Below are 18,334 nucleotides of genomic sequence, written 5' to 3'. Positions count from 1 at the left end.
GAATTAACTAGTTGGGGAAATATCACTCCTTTACGTAAGGGAATTAAAATGCAATAGAAATTATTTCATTGCATTTTTAACTGAGAAACTTATTGGTAGAAACGCTGAATAAACTTGAGAAGAAAACAAACTTTCTATTATAAGTTGGATATAGGAGTTTTTAGGGTGAGACAGAAGGGCTTTTGAAGCTCTAGTCTCTCAGATTGAGAATACTCTTAGCATAACTTCACAATGTGTTACGGAAATACGAATCTTCTTTACAAAGAAAAATTTTGGGTAAGTATGATAGAGTTCTGAATTTATAATATTTTCGCTTGAGTATTTTAAAAGTCTTATTTACAGATGTTCCGTCATCACATCTTCATTTATGAGTTATTGTAAATGCATATTTCTACTCCTCTTCATTATAGTAATCATGAAAGAGTTTATAATTTTAGTTTTGGCAATTTTCTTAATTGGAAATTTTGACGTTTTCGTCGGTTGGAAATGAGAAGATGCCCCCTGGAATAGGTTTCTGTGTTCACGCGTAACGTTTCGTTACTCAATTTGGGAAACAGGTCTAAAATTATATGTGAGAACGTTTTTTGCTTCCTAAAGTATATTTAAATTATCAGATGAGCTGTTGTATATTTTTGATAGTTTGTTGCATGTTATTACTAGGAAGATCTTTGTCAGTAACTGCTAAGTGATAATCGATAAACATATTACAGGAAGGACATGTTTTGCATCCGTAAAGCGTCAAGTGCGAATTCTAAAATACGTGCTGAAATATAAAAATTTTTCGGAATTTTTTATCATAGCAATTAAATTTTTCGTTGTTGTTACAGCCAAGAGAAGAACGGATTTTTCTGAAGCTTGGTAACATAAATATAATATCAAGTCTTTAGATTTAAGATTTGGATTTCATCACAAATAATGAACTCGAGAATCTGCATAATCTTGTGTGAATTCAGGGAAGGAGAGGGATTGTGGAGTTGTTTTCGAGTTAACAATAAATATGTAGCCTGTAAAGTCTTTAACTCTGTTTTCAGATGATTTACGTAAAACAAGACATTCTGTGGGTTGCTGAAAATGTTACTAGTAATGTCTAAGTGTTGGAAAAATTAACATGTGTTGCTTCTGTTACCGTAGATGAACAATTTGAGACATGATAAAATATGTTAATACCATGTACAAAACCTTGATCTAATTTTTTGAGAGAAAATACTGTCGCTCTCTCAGATGGTTTCTTTTTCTCTTGTAAAAGATATAATTTTGTTTTCTTCCAAAACCAAACAGTTGATATATTAATCAAACTAAAATATTGATATAGTTGCTATATTTTTTGCAACTACCAGCGATTTAAATTTTATGAGTTATTCTTTTTTCTTGTCTTTCTTCCCCCCCCCCTTTTTTTGGCCTATATTGCATGTGTAGAATTTCCAGGATTCGGAAATAAGATTTAAATCTTTAAAATTTCATCAATGCCTTTCTTGTTCCCGTTATCGTGCTTTATTTATAAGTCTTTCTCAAATTGCTTAACTTACTCATACGTTTCCGTACTTGATATTAAAATTTTACATATTATGATTGTAAGAAGTTACTAATTCTTCATTTAAATATTACATGAAACTGGACTTCTTGGAAGTGATTTTATGAATGGTAAATTATGTAAGATTTAGGACGAATGGTAAATTATGTAAGATTTAGTACAAATGGTAGATTATGTAAGATAAATGTCACAAATCTTTCAAATAAACTGCCAAATTGATTTATTGAATTATATCATATATCAGAACATTTGCTTTAATCACAGCAGCAAATACCCGTAAACATTTTGAGATCTTAGGAATATTAATTTCAGCATTCAAGAAAAGTTTCGATAAATTTAAAAGTCGATGTTGAATTCTTAACCAAGGTATTTGACTTTAACATCACTGAAAGACATATTGTCAGTAAGAAGTTCGGCTGCTGTACGAGCTACGATCGGACGATCGAAGGGGAATCCCATAGGCTTCTTATCAGGATACTTTTGGTCTTTGGCACCACAATAACTTACAGCATCGCTGCAGATGGTCTTCACATTAGCCCCCTCAGGCTAAAAATAAATGAATATTCGTTTAGAAACACATCTTATAACCATATTCATGTTGAATTAATAATTATTATCTAATCTGAATATTAAGATTAATGGGATATTAATGATTAAGATAAATGGGGAATGAGACCATTACTCACTTAAGCAAATAAATGTTATTTAATAATAAATAAATATTGATTATTTTTAACGTAACAATGTCTTGGTTAAATGACATGCGTAAATTATTGCTGTTTATTTATTTGATAGAGAAATAAGTTTAAAATGTTTATTATTATTCTCGTCAGACCGTCTATATTACAGTAATGTACTTGGCGAAGTTTACCAAGTCATGCTTGCCTACCTTTGATCTAAGATATTTAAACATTACTGATATGTTTGAAAGAAACTAAACTAAAAAAAAGAGCAAAACATCTTGAAATGTGATATTGTACTTACATTATCAACGGTGTAGTCAGTAAGCATGACGAAAAGTTCAAATTCCATGCCCTTGGGTGTTCCTCTGGGAATAAGCATGTGTTCTGGCCATCCGCAACTGCAGTACTCGCTGGCATCTTCAGAACCACTCTGGCCAGCTCGCAATTCATCGAAAGTGTATGTATGAGACAATGTTACACTGGAATCAACAGCATTACGGTTGATGACGTTCTTTCCTGGAGCCACTGGAAAGGGGAGATTGGTATCAGAAAAGAGCAATATATTTATTATGGAAATAACTATCAAAATCTCTCACTAAAATAAGTGAGATTAATAAGTAATTGCTGACTTAATAATTTATATTTTACTTTTAGACGGTAGAAAGAATAAACCTAATCAAATGATAAATTAATGTTTTTTTTTTTTTTTTTTTTTTTTTTTTTTTTTTTTTTTGTAAACTAAGGGGGAGAATTATAGATAATTACTCAAATATAGATCCAATAGTTGTCTTCAAACTGAAACATCAACTTATAGCAAGCAAAATATGTTTTTTTTTTTTTTTTTTTTTTTTTTTTTTTTTTTTTAATATGAGCATTATAATTCTTAGAGGTTGCTTTGATTCAGAACATCTTGAAATATGAAATTTATTTCTTTAACATTTTACAGTAATTATTACTGCTAGTAACAATCAGATCTAGCTTTTTAAATTTGTTGGTATGCACTGAGGAAAATTAAACCATTACATTTGAAGCTATTTTGCATTTACATTGGTAGGATATACTGCTATATTGCATACATGTTAGATTCGTCAGCAATATGCATTTATTTTTACCTTTATTATATTCTTACTAGTATCAAAGTCTGAAATAAAAATTGTCACTTACATTGTTTGTGAAATTTGTCGAGTTCAATGAAAAGCCTGCGCTGCTCATCAGGTGCCAAGCGATTTCCAAGTTCATCATATTTGGGTCCCATGAAGACACGGACAGTGGCGTGTTTAGGACCACCGCTTGTGTTCTCAACGTTGATTGTGAGAGAGAATGGTTCGTGATCCAAATGTTGATACTTTACCTGTTACAAAGTAAGTTATTTTCATTAGCTTCCGTCATTATCAATTTGCGCATAAAATACTGACAAATGTTTGCTTTACTTTTAATGCTCACTTTTCAGTCTTTAATTTTAATGTCTGTAATAACTTAAAAAGCGTTTAAATATGTTAAAAGTATATAACTGCCCAAGATATTCATATGTTTTTTATTTTTGTATGTGTTTGTAGAACTGTGGTCAAAGCCGTACAAAGTTATTTCGCGACCTAGCCAGAAGGCGTCGTTGGCACTTTTGTATATACCATTAGCACCACAAAAAATAACTTATTATTATTGCACATTTGGCACCACATTAAGCGCAATAGCCTGGGGACGGCCAATATAGCCAATCTGTTAATCTGGTCCTAATTGTATTGACTTTTATTTCAATCTGGATTGGTACAAAATGATATAAAAGAGGAAAGCATTTATTTACATTTCCAAAATATTTCTCGTTGTTGCTATGAAAAACAACGGCAAAACAAAGTGTTATGGAAGGGAAGCTGCTGTGGAAGGGACTGGTCATATTAAAAATTTAATTGATTATCGATAGATATATATTTTCCTCTTTCTTAGCTTCAGATTTATTTAAATGTAAAAGATACATTTAGTGTTTCAAATCACTAGCCTGTTTTTTCTGAAAACAAGTTAAATAAGTAAGTGGAAGTAGAAGTAAAAAAAAAAATTAGGTAATTCATTTTTATTAAGAAATCAGATAATTAATTTCTTTATTTTTTATTTTTTTCACTCATTTACTTGAGATTTCTGGAATTTAGAAAGTGGAGAAATTAACAAGAGCTCTTTGAATGTATCGGTATTACGTATTTAATTTCTTCCGTTGTACATATAAATTAATGTTGCACGAAAAGAGATTACGAAAACTGTTTTTAACAAGCGGTTAACAGTTATTTAATTACCAGATATCACTTTACTTACCTTGACTTTGTGATCAGTGCCGAAATTGATACCGTGAGAAAGGTCAAGTTCGTCTTCTTTTAAGTATGTAGTCAAAACATTACTCTGCTTAGCATTGACCTGAACGCTGGCAACCTTCACTCCAGGGAAGCTCAGCTATGAAAAGGAAACAAAAGTCATTCATAGAATATATTTTAAGCGGAAGAGATAACATAACACGGAAATACTGTATTTAATAGGGCTAGATTAGCTAAAGGTCTGTTGTCTTAGTTTGGTTTTAGTTTCCTTATTTCCTTTCTTTCTGATTTGGAATAGGTGTGTGTTATTCTAATATATGTATTAGCTAGCAGTTATTAAAATAATTAACATTTCCATTCAGTATTCACTTATTTACTACCGATTTTTTTTAAAACTAAGTCTTAAACATAAAAATTGAAATGTTATCAGAAAGAATTGTATTTCTTAATTGAATTCTATCTTATCCATATAAGGAATTTTATATTACATATATCCTGATGCTATTACATTACGTCCACCTTGCTTTTGGCTTTGCAATATCTTCTCTTCTTTAATATGGTAAACACCTGAGCGTAATTCTTACAACAGCTAATATATTTAATTCTTATTTCTAAAATTCTCTAAAATGCTTTTAAAATGTGTATACCTGTTCTTTTGTGTATGGTTTCAGGGTTGCCTTGTACTGTTGGAAGATGTTATCAACAAATCTGTGCCACCTGTAGAAAATTGGATCACGTAAAGAAGTTGAAGTATCACTCATGACACCAGGATTTTCCTAAAAGATAAATAAATAACTATAGTAATACTGAAGAGGAGACATTCATTGCACATTCAGTGACATTCCATGCATTAATAGGTCAGTATGTTATAACAGTTTTCAACTTAACTGAAGTGCATTTAGACACAGAAATCTCACAATTAAAATAAGCAACTACTTATATCCTAAACTTCTTGTAAAATAACGTTAAAAGTGTAATCAGCAAAAGATGCATTACAAAATTCTGTGTAAGCAAATCCATTTCTTTAGCTCAGCGCGTAAATCTGTTCACTAGATATTTCATGACATAGATATTAATGATAACAATTTATTTAGTTAATTTTTCCTGGTCAGAAAATTTTACAATCTAAATTTGATATTTTATTCTCAAATTTATTAAAAGAATCGGTTTAAAAAATAATGTCTTCAAAACTGCATAAAAGCTGCTGAATTTTAGATTTATAAAATAGCCCTGAAATGACGTCATCTGGATATCATTGACAGTATCAAAATGATTTTTACGAGGCATTTAAAGGACATCCCCGTTGAGAATGAGGATTTCTAGGGGGCCATACAATATATGGAAATCTCGCTGGCAAAATTGTATTGATGCAGAAAGATTACTTTGAAGATTTTTTAGTGATTTTACCAATCTGATCAATAAACACTGAATAAAAAAGTTCTGACGCAGTACTTGAGACATAACTTGTAAATTAAGTTTTAACAAAATACATTTATCAACAAAGAGAAATTTTGTATTTATATTGCCTTTCTTAAAATACTGAATGATTTCGAGACAATATTCTTAAATGAATGCTTACTTGGAACCTGCCATCAGGGTCGTGCATTCTGGCCATCATGACATGTCCCCAGTTGTGGAGAGATCCATAGAAACCAATGTTCGGTGAGTTTGAGCTGGCTTCAATGATGCTTCCCAAGATGTTAGCACCATTTTCTTCGTCCAGTGGAATTTCCTCTCCATTAGCATTGTGAACATGTTGTAAGTCAATAGCTTCAAGAATTCTTTCTCTCCACCTCTCCATATCCTGGACATCTACATCAACTAGATCCCTCAGGCTAAAACCTTGCGGTCTAGAGGCATAATGTAATCCACTGACTAGAGATGTCAAGTGGGGAGCATAGCCTTCAAGCTTTTCCTCAAAGTTATGGAAAGGCACCATGCGGTTCAGTCCGTTAGATAATCTTTCACAATCGTACCTGTTGAAAAAGTTCCATTAAATTCAAATCTTGTTTATACGAAACAGAACTTTCCATATACATTTTGCTGAATTTAATGCTTTCTGATATCAGTATCCCTTATGGCATTAGAAAAATGGCTTGAAATTGAAACCTTTATAGGAATAAATCCGTTATATCATTACTTTAAAGAATTTTTTTAACGTTTTATTGCATTTAAGTAATGAATTTTTCATAAATATGTAAATTTTCGGTTGCTCCTATAAATATGAAAATTTAAAAGTCTTATTTCCTTAGTATAAATAATTTTTTTAATATCATTATAACTAATTCTCATTAATTATGGAAAAAGTAAATATTCTGAGAAAATTTGATGATAAAAGATGTAAATTTTACAATTGCGAAACACGAATTGCTTGCTCACATTCTATACTATTTATTTTGATATTAAAAAGTATACATTGTATGTAAAATCAAAAAATCATCACTACCTGGCACACATTTGCTGATGCATGTAGTAGAACAATTCTCCTTTCCTATCCTTCACTTTCTGAGTGAGTTCTACATTCCAGTTAGCGGGATAAACAACATGCCAATACCAGTGATGAGCATTGATACCAATATCTTCACGGAAGTATGCTAGCTTGTATTCTGGTTCCAAGATGTTACCAGTATCTTCAATTTGAACTACGATATCCTGAGGGGTTTAATAACAAAAGCTTCAGTACACTCTTGATTGAGGTATATTGTAAAATATGACAAGAATTTAGTGTCTTATAATTAAAATCTTAAAAAAAATGTCACAAAAATGAGTTTTCTTCTTCTTAGCAACATAATTCTTACAGCATTCTCAAAAGAAGTAACATTCATTCATTTTGTGTAAACTGAGAAAATATGAGTCCCATTAAAATTTTCAGAAATTTTGCTTACTAAATTAAGGTAAGTAATACTTTACAGGGACTTAAATTATAACATATCTTCTTTATTTTCAATGACTTGAAATGTATAATTTTTGACTTATTTGAATTCTGAAAATTTTAAATTCCACATATTTAATGAAAATTTTTAGAATTAAGCTCTAATGAATAACTGGATTTAATAATGGATAACTTTATTTTTGCAACTCACCAAAATATACAAAAAACAACGCGATGTCTTTATCAGTTTAGAATGTACAAATATGAATCTGGAAATATTTAATTGCGAAATATCGAAATTACTTATATGGAACAGATTCACGTATAAATTTGATTATTCAGAAGACTTAACTTACTTCAGTAGGCTTATTCTTTGCTTCCTTTGAGGCCAAGTTGATAGTTTCCGCTGGGATGAATCTGTCAGGGAAAACTTCCTGGATGGGAGGCAAAGTAACTCCTCGGCAGTCATCACGATGTACTACTGCCACGGACAGAGCGTAGACAAAAAGCCCTTCGTTTACAATTTCCCTGGCTTGCTGAGCAAGTCTTATGAACTCGGCAAAATCACCAGCAGCTGAAATAAATTTTCGATATTATTTTTACCGTTTTCTGATGTCGTAGCGAAGCGTGCTAAGTTAGTGTTCCTCCTAGTTTTCCTAGACCCCTCCCCCCCTTTTTTTTGTAATCCACAAGGCAGATAGTCCTTCAATTTTTGGTAATATCCTTTTGCAATAATAAGTCTTTCTATGTACTAGAAAATTATGAATTTTAAAAATACGTTCTCTTTAACATATCATATTCATATTATTGTTTCTAATGAAAGCAGTTCGCATGATTCTACAATACTGTTACTTATCCTTATAAAATGCTTATAAAGCGCTTAAAAAGTGATTTAATAATCTTTAAATTGACAGTTTTAAGATAAAATAGTTGAGATTTTATTCTACTTACTGAATATGAGTCTAGATACGATCTAATTAATTTTTGCTTATTTAGTTTTTAGGTAATTTATTTTTGCCTATTTAGTTCATCAAAGTCATGTATTTGCTCCCAAAATATTCTAAAGTTTCATCAACTGTTTTAGTGAAGTTAACAATTTTTTCTTAGCTTTTAGTGGAGTTAGCTTCTTCTTTATTTTTTTCTTAGATTTCTTTTTCCTTTCATTCTGTATATTTGAATTATTAAAAACCCGTAAAGGAACAAAAAACTGGTAAATGTATTGCTTCAAGTGGGATCGAATTAATCGCGCTTGAAGAAATGCTGTCAGTCAGCCTGAAAATATATTCTGTACAAATTAAGTTACACAAATGCAACCATACCTTTTCTCCTAATTCTATATTTATCTTGAAATGATTTCCATTATTCCGTATTCTCTTACTGGTAATGTGATCAGTAGCGGTGCTTATATAGAAATTAAGTTTATGTGAATTTGATTTTGTATGAACACGCTAATTTAGAAAATTTATGAAAAACAAAACGGTAGATTATCGAAACTCGAATTTTGGTCTCAATTATGATTTGTGGGAAATTCCGTCGTTGGAGTTTTTCGCTCGAATAATACTGTGGCACGAAAAACTTCGCCATTAAATCTTAAAGGACGAACTGATTTGATAGTTTCATATGTGAAACTATACTATTCGCATTGGAAGATAAGATTGCCTTTTTTCTTAAAAAAAAAAAAAAAAAAAAAAAAAAAAAAACATTCATTCCCGAAAAGAATTAATTTGTATTTTTTCTCAAAATCTGCGTTTCACATGAAAGGAAACTGTTTTCTCCAGCAAGTATGTAAAGCAAAGTTTGTATACTGAAGAACTTTCTATAGCATGCTAAGCTAAACTGTGAGTAAACATATAATTTAACAATAAAAAAAACACATTTTTGCATGAATATAACGTATATTACATAGAATATTTTTTTAATTCAAACTTTAATACATTCTAGTATCGTTATATACGTTGCACATTAAGTTAGACCTATAAAAATCAATTGGTCGTATCCAGACTATGCTAAATTAAGGTGCCTTCATGTAAAAACAAAAGTATTACACCAAAATTATCCGTCAATCAGAATTATATTTTATTAAACATTTTTAAAATTACTACTTTACAGGACAACATGAAATTAAATTAAAGAACACGCCATAGCAAAGCAGAAGATCAAAACGTTAACTAAAATTGTATATCTGAATCGTTTCAGTTATGCTCTGAATATTTCATTTAAATGTAACCAATTTTCAAACTAAATAATTTACCACTTTTTAAGTACTACATGATAAAAATAATAATTAATGAAAATTATTTTATAAATTTCGGTTTGTAGGAAGGACTAAATAATTTTTCACGTTATGATAGAATCTTAGGATACAGAAGTTCTAGTGAGCAATAAAATTTCATTAAAAGAAAAATAAATTCTAAGCAAATGACTTTTAAAATTTTCCAGCATTTTTCCAATCGAATACAAATGGCTTTTCATCAGATATCTCTTAACTTATGAGCGTTAAAAAAATCCATACTTATATTTCATAATAACTAAGTCTCCATGCAATGAAAATTTATTTTACTTTTAATGTAAAAATTAACAAAGTGAAAAGTTATTTATCTTCTTCAAAATTTCAAATAAATGCAAAGCAGTACTTTATCAGAACATATAATAATTCTATCAATTATCGTTTCACTTTATAAAAAAAAATTAAGAAAGACTAATGTTTGCGAATTGCCAAAAAGTATAAACTATTTTCATAATGTTGAGTTCTCTTACCGTATAAGATTTCGAAGAGCTTGGTGGCTTCCTTAAGGTGTTTCTCGTGGAAGCATGAGAAGAGAGTTCCTCTGGGCAAAACTCCAACTCCCAAAAGCTTTGGATCCCTTTGGTCTACAGGCAACTGTTGTCTGGTGAGAGTTGTGATCTTCTCAAACAAGGGCAACAGCTGATCAAGCTTCTCCTTAACTGACATTTTTAGAGCTGGTTTCTGCTAAAGCCCACAAGAATCTCTTCACAAGCTAGCCTGTGTCCGATGCTTCTACCTCTGCCATATACGCCATTTTATATACTCATATTTTTTTCTTTTGACCAGTTTCTGAGAAATATTTTCTCCCTTGTTTCTTCGTATCAAATAATACGATCAAAAATAGTCACTCGGAGGGAAACTAAAGCTAAGAATCTCCTCTATACATAGAGCATACAGGATGGGTGTAGCAGGAAACGAACTTTCTCTCGACATGTGAACCAAAAGTGTTAACTATAAACCAAGATTTCTATCATAATATGAAAAATTATTTAGTCCTTCCTTAAATTTGAACGATTAATGAAGCCGTGACGAAAATTTAAGAATAAGTTATACAAGGATATCTAAGCTTTAATTAACTAATTTTAATTTTTAGATCGCATAATAGTGAAGTTTAAGCTAAGTTGCTTCCTCATTAGCATCACACTTATCCAGACATTGGAATTTTCGGAGCAGAAAGTGTGAAAAGTCAACCTTGCCCTCTCTGGCATTCGAACCACGGATCTTCCAATATTAGCTGGAAATATTACTACATAGTGAGCATATACGGGACAGTGCGATAATTTCCTATAATTTGACGCTTGAATTACACGGATTTGAAATGCCTGGTTTTGTTTGTACGCCAAGTCTTTCCAGTAAATAAATAAGAAAAGTATTTTGGAGATTTAGTGCAATTATATGATATTTATAAAGTTATATATTTTTCACAGCTATCTACCAGTTTATTTAAAGATTTTATTTCTAAATTTAAGATCATTAATTAGTTAATCTCTTCCAGCTTCCAATAATAATATTTGCCAGTTTTCCGTGAGCTTAATACAGTTAATGTTTTTTGAAATTCTAAGCATTATATTTTTTCAGAGTTAAAATCTTCTTCATATCTAGTTCGCAGTGACTTGTTTAATTAAAATTCATATGGATATACTCATTTTAAATGCATAAGAATAGCAATTCTGTTTATATTATAATTTTTAGAAACTTTATATATTTCTGCTTTTAGTTTGTCTCTCATAGATCGTTTTTAAAATGTTACAGGTTTCAAACTGATATTTTTAATACGTTTTAACAAGCAATAAAACATTTAAGCAAACATGTAATGAAAGTATGCTCCATAAAAATCTTCATTTATTCAGATTTAGTATTAAGATTTCAATAAACTTTTTTTTTTTTTTTTTTTTTTTTTTTTTTTGTCTTTTTGAGCATAAAACATCAAACATCTCTTTGAAGAATTTACGCTCTCGAATCTGTAGCTATCATAACACAAATCTCGAAAACAATATATAAAAATGTTTTTATTTGAAATAAAACTGCACCTGCAACACTCATGTGCATATTATATATTTTCTATCGGAATGCACTTGATTAGTAAACTTTCAGATTTAAAGAATAAAAGCATATCTGGTGGAATTTTATGATTTCCACTGTCATTCAAACTGCTTTCATTTTTAGCGAATAGCGGCAAATTAATAATTATTGTAAAATGATATGAAATTTGTTGTTTTTGCTAATGCTCACTTGTCTCCCACCCATCTTCCTCTACCATCAGCCTCTCGAGAGGACTTTCAGCTCGCCACATATTTAGAGTGCCCCAAAATCAAAATTTCTTCCCCTCCCCCCCCCGTTGCCTACAGGATTACAGTTTTACTTTTCAAAGCCAATTGTAGCCAACAGGAAAATAAAAATAAAAAAAATAAATAGAATTACATATCACAATCACAAGTAAAGAATATCTAACAAGCAGGCTAATTACTTGAGTAACAGTAATAAATGCGAGAGCTAATAAGGAAAATAAAAGGTATTAGTAAACCTACATATTAGCATTACAAATACCTTCATTAATTACAATATTAGAGCAAAGAGTATTATAATAATATCATAAATTAAATAATTATAAAACATACCAATTATATTTTTTATAAATTACATCAATAATAGTCATGATGTCTGAACTAGACTGGAAAATTTAATATAGTTCACTGGCGCGCAGAAGATTATTCCGTATTAAAGTGTGTTAAAGTGTGCTAGAAATATTTTTTGTTAATTAAAGTAGTCATGTAAATGTTTGCAGAAATTAATAGTTAAATTTTAAAAAAACTTAGCATGAAATCTATCATAACAACATTACTATGCGTTTGGAACACTGACGTATCAATTTTAAATAAATTTAAATTATTATGCTAAGAAGATTTTTCTAAAATTTGTCTAGAAGAAAAGAATTCGATAAACAGTACTGCAAATTAATATAATCAATCTGGCCTCTTAGTTTTTTAAACAAAAATTAAAAATTTGGATGCAAAAGTTTGTGTAATATACTTGGAAATATCTGAACACATAATTAACTAGAAACGTATAATTAAATTAATAACAAGCTAATTAACAGCAACATTAAGCTTAATTTCATTTAATCTAAAGCAAACAATCGATCAGGAGCTCCACATAACTGAAGTTTTATTGCTATTTTACGTAGATTTGGGTATAAAATAAAAGTTGCACTTGTGAAACAAGTGAATAATGTACTGATAGTCAACAGGAATCAAAATACAGTGATAAAAATAAGTGGTTAAAAATATGACTACTTGTCAGAAGGTATGCATAGTTGCTATAGCTAGAGAAATTAAATTATTATAGAAAACTCATAAAGTGCTACAATGTAAAAATAAAATTCTGGAATAAACATGTTAAGAATATTAGATGGAGAAATAATCCTTAATTTATTGATATCCATATAAACTCTACGCTTTTGGAAAAAGTTACATATAATTTGCACCGAGGTACCAATCACAGAAACCGAGTTAATTTCTTTCCTTATTAAAGGGGTTTGTAAAGAGATATGTAAGGTAAAGGTGAAAATTTTTGCAGTAATATTAAAGAATAAATTAAAAAAGTATTTTTACTTTATGATCTGAAATTTTACAACACAGTTTTACACAGTAAGTGAAAAAAAAAAAAAAAAAAGAAAGAAAGAAAGAAAGAGCTGGGGATCTCTGGGATTAGAAACTCGGGTCGAACTACCAATATTTAGTGACTTTCCGCTTCATCGTAAGACCTTTTGAAATTAGGCTGAACAGTATATTAAAGAAAACAGAAAATACAGCACATGTAAGAACGAATGTGTGCTGAATTATAGATTTACATGTTTGGTGAATGAGTTAATCTTATCTGTATGTCATTATGAAATATTGGGAATGTAGCATAAAAGCATCAATGAAGAAAGGCAATGGCAATCTAAATCGTTGTAATCTAAATGTATAATATTATCAATAACTGCTATTAATTTCAATACTGCTGAAAAAGTTATAAATGAATCATATTATAAATCACGTGAACTCGTTGCATTGTAAATTACAACAGTTAAAAATATTTTTAGCGTGATTTAGCGAGCATCTTTGTTTGCAAATAATTTCAAGTAATTAATTTTACAAATAATTCAGCTTGAAGCTAGATTGAAAAATAAGCTGAATGCTGAAGATTAATCTTTACCAAGGTGTTAGAAACATCTTCTGTTAACTGCACTTATGATGCAATAATTTATAAAAAATATCATTTAAATATAAATTGGCATAAATACGACACAAAATATACAAATTCTACATACAATGAAAACTTGAATACAATGCAACAATATCTGAAAAAGGAACTGAAAATCCTAAGATATGAATATAAGGGAATTCGAATATTTTCTATTAATTATGAAAATTCTGCAGATGCTCATAATTATCAATTTATTAATTAAATGTGTATTATAAATTCAATGTATGCCAAAGTACATTAGGTAGAGTAACTGGAAAACAGAATAAATATTTAAACATTTCTAATATTAAAATATGGAGTTTATAAGAAAGTTAAATAACTTTAAAATAACTTCAATGATTAGAAATGGAAAGTTTAATAAGGCATGTATTGCATTAATATTAGTGGGAATTTAGAACCACTTAGGAAATTCAATTTTCAGATTTAATAAAGAGAAATTTTTAAATTAAATTAGAACTGTTTGCCTAAAATGGTAAATTTGAAAGGTAAACCATTCTGCTATCTAAGAAGATTTGTTAATATTTATCTAGACAAGAAACCTTATTTAAGGTGCGCTACAAATCCGATATTTGATAGGTAATTATGTATCAGTTTTACGTATGTCATTAATCTATCAATTTTATTATTCAAAACTGATAGGTATATATCAGCAGCTAAAATCTACAACTTGGAAAGTTTTTAATTCTTATAGAGAGTAAAAAAGATCTGGCTCATTATTCTTTTAAACATCATAAAACATTAAAATGAGTGTAAACACACGCCAGATTTTAAATTAATATTTGTTTTGTATGCGCAATTTTTACAATATCTGATAAACGAAAATAGAGGCTTGTAGTCTCAATAAAATACTCCATTAATGGCGAGAAATGACTTTTTGTAGCACCCATCTTCTTGGGAGTTCAAGTTCTTAGAAAAAGGGGACTGGAAAACGTCGCGCAGTTCGGGATTAGCACTGCGTGATGTGTAAATAAAAAAAACTGAGAGTAGTATATAGCATTATGTTAATGAAATAATTCCGCAGCTTATTTGTGATACTGCTTGATTTGGGATGAACACAGACATTGCCAGATCTACGCTGCATGATGTTTGCGATATCTGCCTGAGTAAGCCATCAATTCAGTAAATTCAGTGGCGATGTAATCTTTCGCAGTTTCCGGTTAGTTTCCATTGTGCTTAGTATATTGGTTCAAACCTTTAATAAAACACAAAACTTCAAATAGCACAATAAATCTCATACGAAGTGCGTCTAGTTATCCAGTCTTATATTTCTTCCAGGTAGTAAAATTATGTCATTTGATGAAAATAATTAGGGGTGACGATAAGCCCCTTATTTGGCCCCTAGCTGGTACACTATATTTATTGTGGTATATTGTGACCTACCTATGTATAACTTGCACGAAAAGGGGGGGGGGGGTCAGTTCTGTATCTTTCGTTCTTACTGGGCCGATTGATGAAATTTAAGTCGCGCTTTTCATGTTTCGAAAGCGCGATTTAGGATATACAGTGGATAAGTATTCGCAATTTCCTATAATTGATCATATTAGCTAGCAAAGGAAATGCTTCACAATTTTAGTTGGTTATAACAAATACATGAGGTAATAAAACACAAATCTAATGAAACTTTCATTTTAATACACAAAATATTTACACAAAATATTCAACAAAAACGTAAATTTGCATGTCAAAAAATGTATTGGCAAAGTTCACACTGCTATGCCGATTTTGTTATGTTAAGGTCACGTGTTTAGACTGATAAGACATACTGTTAGTATTAAGTCTGCAGTGCTCCTTCAAAACTTTTAAAACGTTATTTTGCTCATACCGTGATAAAATGGCTTCGAAGTCGAAGGAGTTGGATATTAACATTAAAAGCGTGATTATTCAGCTCAGAAATGAGGGTTTAACTTATCGTGCTATAGGAATACAACTGAACAGAAATGTATTTACTGTTAGAAGTGTTGTAAAAATGTTCAACGAAGACAGGATCGACGGAAAATAAGATTAGAAGTGGACGGCTTCAAATATTTTCTGCAAGGGAAAACGGGCTTTATCAAATAGGTTAGGAAAAACCCTAAAATAAGTGCGCCCCAGTTAGCCGAATACTTTGCTAATACTTGGCATAAAACTTTCAGTGTACGTATTATACGAAATGTTATACCCGAAGAGAGTTATTATGGAAGGGCAGCTAAAAAGAAACCTTTTATTTCAGAAATAAACAGGAGAGAGAGATTAGATTTTCCAAAATCCCAAGTTAATTTATCAGACGTGTTTTGGAACACGGTTATTTTCTTCGACGAATCAAAGCTTAACATTTTCGAGAGTGATGGACGACAAAATGTGTAGAGAAAGTCAAACAGCGAGCTGGAATTCAGCATTTAACCCCGACCGTGAAACATGGTGGAGAGAGCGTCGTAGTTTGGGGCTGTATAGCAGCACACACAAACGGAGTTGGTAACCTGTGCTTCATTGAGGGATGACAGCACATACGTCATGACAGCACATACTTCATGACAGCACATACGTACACTGACATATTGTGCTATAATTTGAATTTCAGTGCCCAAAAACTTGGCTTAGGAACGTCATCCGTGTTTCAACAGGACAATGACTCTAAGGATACAGCGAATCTCATCCGGGAGTAGTTACTCTATAACGTTCCTCGCCAGTTAAAAACACCACCTCAATCCCCTGACATAAATTCAATTGCAAATCTATGGCTCAAATTCGACCTAGAAGTCAGGAAACATAAAATTTCGTGTAAAGATGAACTTAAGCGTATATTCCTGCAATAAAGGCACAAAATTCTCAATAGTACAACCAAGACTTTGCTTTTCTCTATGAGAAGTAGATAACAAGCTGTTATAAATGCAAAATGTATGAATACAAAGTATTAAATTTTGTTCCCACATTTTGCTGTATGCTCTTGCCAATACTTTTTTTTACATGCAAATTGACGTTTTTGTTGTATATTTTGTGTAAAAAGCATATTAAAACGAAAGTTTCATTAGATTTGTGTGTTTATTACCTCCTGTGTTCGTTATGTCCACCTAAAATTGTCAAACATTTTCTTTGTTAGCTAATATGATCAATTATGGCAATTGCCAATACTTTTTTAACCCACTGTATATTAGATTTATATATAGCAACATAAGTATTCTGACACAAAGTCGGACTTTTTCTGAAATGACATACCTATTGTTTTTCGTATTTCGATTCTACGACTTAAATTATGCCAAAGTGCAAAGTTTTGCAAAAATCACCCGAATAGTTTAAAATAAAAATTAGCTCTCAAAATTTTAGCTCCTTAATGTTGATTGAATTTGTTAAACCTTTTATTAATATCGCTTTTTCTTATTAAACTTGATTATTATATATTTATATTTATTTTTTAAATTTATATTTTTAATAGTTTTTACAAACGTTTCGCAAAACGTTTCGAATTATAACCTATAAAAGTTTAACCATCACCTTAAAGTACCGGGTAACCTCAAAGTCCGTTAACATTTAAAAATTCAATAATTCACGGAATATGAATGTAGAGAAGAAAAAAATTGACACACATGCTTGAAATGACATGGTGTTTTATTGAAAGCAAAAATAAATAAAAGTAAAATAAAAAAAATAAGAAAAAAAGACCAACATATGGCGTTGGGCAGCAAAATGGCAGTGACGCCGCAGGAGAAACGTGTATGAAATGAGCTATAGTGAGAGAGGGAGTTAGTAACTTCATGACTTAGTCGCTTTTCTATCATCGCCTTTGGATGTTGTTCACGCTGTAATGTATGTGGATTTATCGCATCAGTCGTGATCGGACCCTTTTTCGTCGAGGAAATGCGTGGTTCTGGTATTCGAACTGCCAGTGTGACGAGTGCGAGGTACGCTGATATCTTACAGAATTGCATCCTCCCTAGTCTGGGTGATAAACACCTGTTGAAAAGAATAACTTTTATGCAGGAGGACGCTCCACCCATCATTGCTACACGTGCGAAAGATCTCTTGTACATATCGCTTGGTGAGGATTGCGTGCTTGCGCCTCTTCTTCAGCCTCTCAGGTCGTCAGATCTCAATCCATGTGGTTATTGGTTGTAAGAGTTACCCGAAATCGCAAGTCTACCGCGATCGTCCGACCTCATTAGAGATGCTAAAAGACAACATCCAACGGCAATTTCTCACCATACCTTTAGATATACTGTACAGTTTTGTTCGCAGCATTGTCCCTTGACTACAGGTACTGTTGATGAACGACGGCCGACATGTTGAACATTTGTTATAAAGAGCATAATCTTTGCTAAAAATCAATGAAAATATGAAGTGTTGGCCGTTTTAAGCACTTTTCTTGTTTTCTATAAACCCCATGACATTTTAAGCATGTGTGTCAGTTTTTACTTCTCTACCTACATTATTCAGTGAATTATT

General features: G+C 30.9%; 1 protein-coding gene across 1 annotated transcript; it reads right to left on the bottom strand.

The window, feature by feature from the left end:
- Positions 1–1,734: 1,734 nt before the first annotated feature.
- Positions 1,735–10,408, bottom strand: LOC118198865 (hemocyanin G chain-like). The gene is made up of 9 exons (XM_035370646.2): positions 10,141–10,408; positions 7,740–7,957; positions 6,958–7,163; positions 6,091–6,487; positions 5,159–5,287; positions 4,516–4,650; positions 3,379–3,565; positions 2,516–2,739; positions 1,735–2,077 (listed from the first exon to the last, which is right to left on the bottom strand). Exons 1-9 carry the CDS (start codon positions 10,334–10,336, stop codon positions 1,889–1,891), a joined length of 1,881 nt encoding a protein of 626 aa, XP_035226537.1. The 5' UTR covers positions 10,337–10,408; the 3' UTR covers positions 1,735–1,888.
- Positions 10,409–18,334: the final 7,926 nt, after the last annotated feature.

This window comes from Stegodyphus dumicola, chromosome X1 (genome assembly GCF_044657685.1).
Source record: "Stegodyphus dumicola isolate Sdum_Otavi_A_Nest chromosome X1, ASM4465768v1".
Taxonomy (NCBI): Eukaryota; Metazoa; Arthropoda; class Arachnida; order Araneae; family Eresidae; genus Stegodyphus; species Stegodyphus dumicola.
Note: the sequence above shows the minus strand (reverse complement) of the source record. Positions and strands in the feature narration are given on the sequence as shown.

What these genes read in the sequence shown, in the direction of transcription:
- LOC118198865 (XM_035370646.2), bottom strand. Translation starts at nt 10,336, where the DNA reads ATGTCAGTTAAGGAGAAGCTTGATCAGCTGTTGCCCTTGTTTGAGAAG. An exon ending in ACCCTGATGGCAGGTTCCAA is followed by an intron (nt 5,288 to 6,090) that starts GTAAGCATTCAT and finishes TTTATCTTTTAG; the next exon opens with GAAAATCCTGGTGTCATGAG. An exon ending in AACCATACACAAAAGAACAG is followed by an intron (nt 4,651 to 5,158) that starts GTATACACATTT and finishes TCCTTTTCATAG; the next exon opens with CTGAGCTTCCCTGGAGTGAA.